We start from the raw sequence: 7,606 nt of genomic DNA, 5'->3' as shown, positions 1-7,606 counted from the left end.
GTGAAAGCAAAAGAGAAAGAGAGACTGTTAGCTTGTTCTGCGGTGGTTGGATTTACCATCACATAGGCTGCATATACAACAGTGCGGCTGAGTCAGTATGAATGTGGGTGTATGTGAGTGAGTGGATCATTTGTTGTTGTGGTTGACCCAATCCACCTTGTCTTGACAAATAAGATCAGCCCCTCATAAAACAAGACCGTCACATGCAACCACCACAACCACTTTCAACTCTGGGATATTTAGACCAAGTTTAAAAAGTAACCAAATAAAAACAAAACAGTACATAGAGATGAAAAAGGAGATGGTTTTATGTACTGCTGTTCCCTCAGTCGCCCTCCCACACACGCACACACACTCACAGGGCAAAGCCCTCACAGGTACACAATGTGTGGGCTTTATTCTGTTGTTCTCCATGAAAAAAGAGAGAGAAAATCAGGTCATGATGGAGGAGTGCTTTTGGACAGGGTTCTGGGTAATGAGGCAAGGCGGCAATATGCCAGTGGTTACCATGACTGTAACACTATATGTGTGGGTGAGAGAGAGAGAGAGAGAGAGAGAGAGAGAGAGAGAAACGAAAGAATGTGAGACAAGGGGAGAGGTAGAGACAATTGACAAGAAACACAAACACTGACAGATATTAAAAAGAAGAAAATATGAGCAAGAGAGAGAGACAAAGAGAGAAAGAAAAAAAGAAAGAAAAAGAGAGATTGATTGTATGAGAGAGAGAGAGTGAGAGAGAGAGATTGTGTGTGTGTGTGTGAGAGAGAGAGAGATATTGTGTGTGTGTGTGAGAGAGAGAGAGAGAGAGATGTCCATGGCTGGCCGGCCCGCTGAGGGCTCGTTTGTCAGCAGTCGATAACATGAATCAATGTCCATTTGGTGTGCGGGGCTGCAGCTAAAGAGGGTTTCAGCACATGAAAACACCACATGAGCGATGGCTGGGGGGGGGAATGGCCACACACACACACACACACACACACACACACACACACACACACACACACACACACACACACACACACACACACACACACACACACACACACACACACACACACACACACACACACACACACACACACACACACACACACACACACACACACACACACACACACACACACACACACACACACACACACACACACACACACACACACACGACTCATTCAGTATCAGCACACACACACATACACATTAAACAACAATTTCAACTGGACACCACAGAAACAGAAACCCTGCCCAGAACAGACACAACTCAGTTTCAGGCCCAGCCTCCATTTTGCATGAATTATTGAAATATGTTTGCGAGCAGTAAAAATTCTTCCATGTTAGTGTAGGTAGTTGCTATTTTTTTTACTTATTTAGATGTCTCCATTGTGTAGCTAAGCACATTCAAGACAACATGGATGTCGGCGGCACCATTTTATTTCAGTCCCTTCAGTGCTGCTGCTCTGAGTATATGGCAGATTATTTCGTAATGTACTGTATTTTGATGCCTCCAAAGCATCTGCATCCTGCAAAAAGTAGGTCTCTAACTCCCCCTAGTGGTATAACATTGGCATCTCTCTTAGCCTTCACTTCCCCTTGGAGTTTCTTCTGTTAAATGTTGTTAAATATTCTGTTTGAAAACTGCTTCCTATAATTCCTGTACATTCACAACCCTTTCAGACAGTTTTATACATTCTGCACATTTATTTATTTTTTTATGGCAGACGTACAAGTTAGAGAACTACATCTGTACTGTAAAAAAAAATCTTCATGATGTTCTATTACAAACCTGTGTACTTTATTGCTGACCACAAAATGGTGTGTGGCTGATTTAAATAAACAGAGGTTGCACAGAGCAAACAAGCGGACACAAACACACACCTGCTTTTTGTTCCTATGTTGACCTGTGATGAGCCTCTGAGTCCTTGCATTGCTGTTGGTCTGAGTTTTGGATTTTCCTGTAGAGCAGAACACAGAAAGAGACAGAGAGAGGGGGGGGGGGGCAGGGGAACAAACACAGAATGTTGATGAGGAACAAACTGAACCAAAACATCACAGACATATAAGCTTGAGGGCAGGAGCCTGTACAGCAGAGAGAGAGAGAGAGAGAGAGAGAGAGAGAAAGAGCGAGAGAGCGAGAAGGGCAGAGAGTGAATGAGAGCGAGAGAACTCATCAGAGAGATGCGTCACACAGCCCTACGGCAGCACTCCAGTCTCAGATAAACAAGCTGCACAGTAAGAGCAGTTCACAGCACAGGCAGCTAGCCAGCCATGTAGCAGAGTAGAGTAGCGTAGAGCAGAGCAGAGCAGAGCAGAGCAGAGCCTCCTCTCAGCCACGTACTGTAAGGGGACGCCTCTCTCCTCTGACCCTCCAGACACATGCGAGCCTTTCAGTGATTCAGCGCTACACGCTCCCTTCCCAACCCGGCCTATGAAGGGAGCTTAAGCAGGCGCCGGCTCAATCACAATCTCTTTTTGCTGTTGTTGTGGCTGTTGTTGTTGTTGTTGATGTTTATGTTGTGCTCAAAGGAAGGGAACAAAGCGTGGCCGTGGCCATCTAAAAATACCCGACTAATACAGGCGACATGGGACGGCGTCCACTAAGAAAATGACTTATGTCCAAATCTGGGGTAAGAACCCGGACGCCGCCATAGAACAAAGCTGCTTAGACATGGCTCTACTTTTGATCTTGGATATCGGCAATTTGACTTTCCGACGAGCAGAACAATGCCTAATGCTTCTGGGAAACTGAGACGAGATTGAGACTGGATGACGTCGACAGGTTTTTCCATAAAAGTGCTGATTTGCCATTCTGCTAATCAGTGTCGCATGGCCGGAGTCTATGCTAATCAGCCACTTGTCCCGAGTGCTCTTACTGGCTTATTTTCACATTCAGCACAGCTACAAACGAGATCAAGGCGGTCTGGGGCATCTCAGGAGAAGGGCAGTCCTTTGTGTACAAAATAATATCAACAGACTCAGGTTTCAGAGCAGAGCCAGTAAGCATAGCAGCAGGACAGGGGAGGCTTGGAGCATCGTAGTGCTGCAGTGTTGGGCTCGTGTGTCAGGCCCTGTAGGCTTTGTTGACAGTGCGACGCTCCGTCCAATCCAACCCCTGCCTGAAATCTGGCTTCCTCTGCGCCCGAGACCACTGTGTGTCAACGGTGCCCTGCGGCGTGCGTCAAACTGCAGCCGCGTGGCCCGGTGTTAAATTCACACAGACAGGAGAGCCCATCGATTCCCCCTCCATCTGATCCGCCACACAGGAGGACCAGCTGGTCCATTAGCGGTCGTTCCAACCTCCCTCCGAGCCCCCAGTGTCCACCCCATCCCTCCTCCCAGCTGAGCCCTGGCCAAAGGAGAGTACTGCACTGGGCAGAAAACTAGCCAGCCCATACATGCACCCCAGGAGCACAGGTTAGTGACCCTCCAACAGGACCTTGAATGTGCCTGAGACAGTCCCAGGGAGCTGAATTTGAATTGAATACTACTTGTTTGTTTTATTTATTTGCATATCATTTAGAAATGTTTTACAATGTACTGTCCGACCTGACAATCAACTCGGTATAGCTTCATATTGAGCACCTTAAGCTTGGTCCTATTGCAACACACCAGCTTCAGCAAAACATCAGGCTCCTGAAGAGCATCTGAACAGGTCAAAGGTGGGTATGTGGGGGGGGGGGGCAAAGGTAAAATGGTTACTATGTGAACGGGAAAAGAAACATGTTAAAAGTTAGTGGTGAGCTATTAATACTTCAGGCCCTATTGGGCCAAAGGAACATTATTACTGTGGTCATGAGACATGATAGAGCAGAAAAGATTAACCCTTTATTGCCCCCCCCCTACCCCCTGCTCTCTCTCTCTCCGTCTCCCTCACTCTGAAGAGGCCTGTTGATGTTTGTTATCGAGAGCGATCTTTGAGTGGAGAGGGCTGCTCTGTTTCTGACAGGCCAGGCGCCCACAGCAGAGCCCGAAGCTGCCAGATACAGCTCACTCGAAACCACTCCTCTGAGCTCACCACAAACACACACACACACACACAATTTCCACAGAGCTTTGATGTTGACATGTACAGTATGTGCGTGTGAGAGACAGACGCCTTTGTCTTCGGCGTCCAAAACCGCTGTTGCATGTGCAACGAGTGTGCCACAGGAGTGCAGAGGTGATGAACCTTGTGCAGGTCACGGAGAGATGATTTTAGCTGATTACTCCACAAACATTAAAAATAGATCTATCTGGCATCTATAGATCTCGGAAGACTGGGACGACACGCTTCAACAACAGCTTCTACACTTCAGCAATTAGACTCCTGAACTCCTGAAGATCCTGAATAACCCTACTTATCTATTAATCTATTTTATTTTATCCCCTGCTACTTACCCTAGCATTGTTGTGTGGCATTTAAAGTTTCTATTCTATTCTATTCTACTCTATTCTATTCCACCCTGATTGTCTTGCTGTGTGGGTGTCATTCACCCCAGCAACAGAGAGCGTGACAGAGAAGGGCTCTTCCTACAGACGCCAGAATGACAGATGACCGATAAACTCGCTCCGCCTCCACCTCTGTTAATACAGAGGGCATCGGAGACCCGTCGGCTCCCGTTCAGCTGATGCACCGATGTGTGCCGCTCTGCTCGCAGAGGACGAGCAAGGTGACAAGACGTTTGGACAGCGCAGCGGGAAAAGGTAGTCGTGGTGTCACTTTGTTACCGACGATCGCAGGATCGCTTTACGGCTCACAGCTCCCGAACGCCCAGCGGACTCCGACAACCTTTCCTCTGTGCGGGAATACAGCGCTCCCGCAGAGAGTTCCCAAACAAACAAAGGGTGTCCACTCCTACAGTGCACAGGGAGGAGGGACGGTCAGGGTGGACGGACGATTCAAGGTCAGCAGGGGTCACACGATGCACAGAGAGCTCTTCACACAAATTCAACACCACACTGTAAATATGTGCTGCCTATATGAGGGGTGTACATTCTGTGGTTTCATAGCATAATGGAAGCATCCGCCTTGGCAATCTGATAAACACATGCTTGCACCACACACGCTATGAGTCAGGCGATCACTTGGGCCTGTGTGCACAAAGTTTGGAGGTTTCCTGTGACAGAGTGTTACTTTTTTTTTACTTGAAGCTGAGCACGCACGTGGATGTCTGCGGGGTCGTTTCTCCTCAACGTGGGCTGGATCTGGGCTAATCTAGTCCACCTTTCTGCAGCCACACACAGGTGGCTAATCCTGTGGTCGTACGCATGTGCGTACGTGTGTGTGTGTGTGTGTGGCGGCAGCTTGGGGGAAGTGGATTGAGTGGCCCCCAGCGTGAGCTCTCCACAGGCCCCTCCACAGAGTAACATTGGGTGTGAACACGCACACACACACACGCGCAATAATGCACGCTCTTCAGGCGTCAGCCGACTCGGTAATGAGCTTTGCGTTTGTGTGTGATTTGCAAGAGTCTGCTGATGCTCCTCAGGGTGGGGAATCTCAAAGCTCAGAGGAAAAACAATCTCAGTAAGGGGTGGTTTGTGTGTGTGTGTGTGTTTCTGTGTCAGTGAATCTGAATGGGAATGAATGTGTTTCTATGTGTTCAAGCACTCTAACTCCTTGGAATATGTATTTGTGCATGAATTCATGTAGATGTTCATGCATGCATGCTTGGCTGTGTGTACTGTAACTAGTACAGCAGTATATTAATGTGACTGCATGCCTATTCATGCATGTAAACTGTAAACTGCAGATGACTGAGTATTTGTGTTCCCAGAATGTGTGTGTCCACATGTCTAGTCCGGATGGCCCAGTCGAAAGCTGTGCAAAAAAGATCACAGAACTGCCAAATCTCAACCCACCCCCGTTCTGGAGAAAACACCGGAAAGGACCAGAATGTCCAGTATCAATCTTCACAAATCCTCACTCTTTCTTCAGACAACTGATAACGTACTTCTTCATGAGTGAGCTTCACAACTAAAGATGTTCAGGTGTGAATACTTACTCACATAGGCTTGCGTGCGACTGTGAGTGAGAGTGTGAGTGTGTGAGAGAGAGAGAATGCGTCAGAGAGAAAGAGAGAGAGAAAGAAAGAAAGAAGAGAGAGAGAAGAGAGAAAATGATTGCACACCTTCCTCCTCCTTGTTCTCGAGTGGCACACTCCAGGCGATGAGGTTCCGGGCTGCGCGGCCTTCCTCTGCCACAATCTTCCTCACCTTGTCATGGCTGTTGGAGCGCTGGAACGAGGCCTGGGGACGAGAGACAAAGAAGAGACATGAAGAGAGAGAGAAAGAGAGAGAGAGAAAATGAGAGAGAGATAGAGAGAGGAGAGAGAGATAAAGAGAGAAAGAAAAAGAGGGGGGCACAAAACCCTTGGCGTGAAAGAGGCATAAAACCACAGAGAGCGCGCTAATGACTGATCCAATGCCTCAATCGTTTACCACATTCACAACACCCAGTGTTAGCCCTGGGCTGCAACACTTGCCTTCCCAACAGCATGCTGCATTGTGGGAGAGCAAGTCTAGCTCATGAAGGATATGATGACACTGAGCAGAAGAGAAGTGTGACCAAACGCTTCACCTGTGCTGTGTAAGCTGTGACTGTTAGTGCTGTGATAGGCACAATGCATCTCATCACCGCTGCACTGTAGGGCTTTGTAACAAAACAAGAGAGGCAATCTGGACTGTGCTTTTATTTCTGCCTGGCACTCACTGTGACACTGAAGGGGTCATGTGAGCTGATGGGATGCCAAGTCTCTGGCTGGCACTCTCGCCCTCGTTTCGTCCTCCCTTGCCAGTTCTCCATCAGTCTACTCCCTCTCCATCATCGTCCTCTCTGCTTCCTCCTTCCTCCCTTCCTCCATCTCTCTCTCCCTCCCTCCCTCCCTTTCTCCCTATTCTCCTAATGTCATCACACACAGCATGATTCAGGAATCCAGGCGTGAATGCAAAGAGCCAGCCCCGGCTTCGCACTCCACAGAGAGCCGCTCTGAGAGACCAATTAAAGAATAGCCTCTGTCTCTGCGCTCTCGCTCCAAAAAAAAGAGCCTTTTGTGGAGCCTCTTTGAGCGCCGAGCTAGCGTCAGCTCCACGCTGACAGGGCACCGATCACACGACCCGGCGACACAGAGGCTCCGAGTGCCCTTCCTTGAATTGTTAAAAACGTCCTTTAAAAAAGGGAGACACTACGTGATTATGTTCCATTTAAATGTTTTGTCAAATTCAGCACCGTCTGTCTAGGGGGTTTTGCTCAGAAGAACCACCAGTGTTTGTGTACACTCTCTCCACTGTAAATACCATCATTTCAGCCAGTCAACAGGCGGCGCTGCCACACAAATATTGCTTCAGATGTACGGCAAGAAGGGCATGTGTTTGATTAGCTGTGGAGCTAGAAATCTAAGCAACCTTCCAGCAGGACTGAAGACTGCGCCTTTAACAGTCGTTCTTTACAATCTGTTTTAATGAGGATGACAGCTGGGGTCAGAGAAGGAATGAGTCATCGGTGCCGTCTCCAAAACAGCACGCTGCCCTCAGGTCCTGCTCTGCTCTACTCCCGTCTGGTGTGTGTGTGACTGTCGCAACATCAGACACGACAGCAGCAGACCTCAAAGTATAGCACACAACTTGCTCGCAC

General features: G+C 48.3%; 1 protein-coding gene across 2 annotated transcripts in view; it reads right to left on the bottom strand.

The window, feature by feature from the left end:
* The window catches only part of scaper (S-phase cyclin A-associated protein in the ER), a 107,399-nt gene that overhangs the window by 93,953 nt on the left and 5,840 nt on the right, over positions 1-7,606 (bottom strand). For both annotated transcript variants that reach the window (XM_062547067.1, XM_062547069.1), the window contains exons 2-3: positions 6,105-6,222; positions 1,873-1,949 (exon numbers count right to left, since the gene is read on the bottom strand). In XM_062547067.1, the coding sequence (XP_062403051.1) occupies positions 1,873-1,949; positions 6,105-6,222 (195 nt within the window). The remainder of the gene's footprint in view (positions 1-1,872; positions 1,950-6,104; positions 6,223-7,606) is intronic.

The sequence above is a fragment of the Sardina pilchardus genome, chromosome 10 (assembly GCF_963854185.1).
Source record: "Sardina pilchardus chromosome 10, fSarPil1.1, whole genome shotgun sequence".
Taxonomy (NCBI): domain Eukaryota; kingdom Metazoa; phylum Chordata; class Actinopteri; order Clupeiformes; family Clupeidae; genus Sardina; species Sardina pilchardus.
Note: the sequence above shows the minus strand (reverse complement) of the source record. Positions and strands in the feature narration are given on the sequence as shown.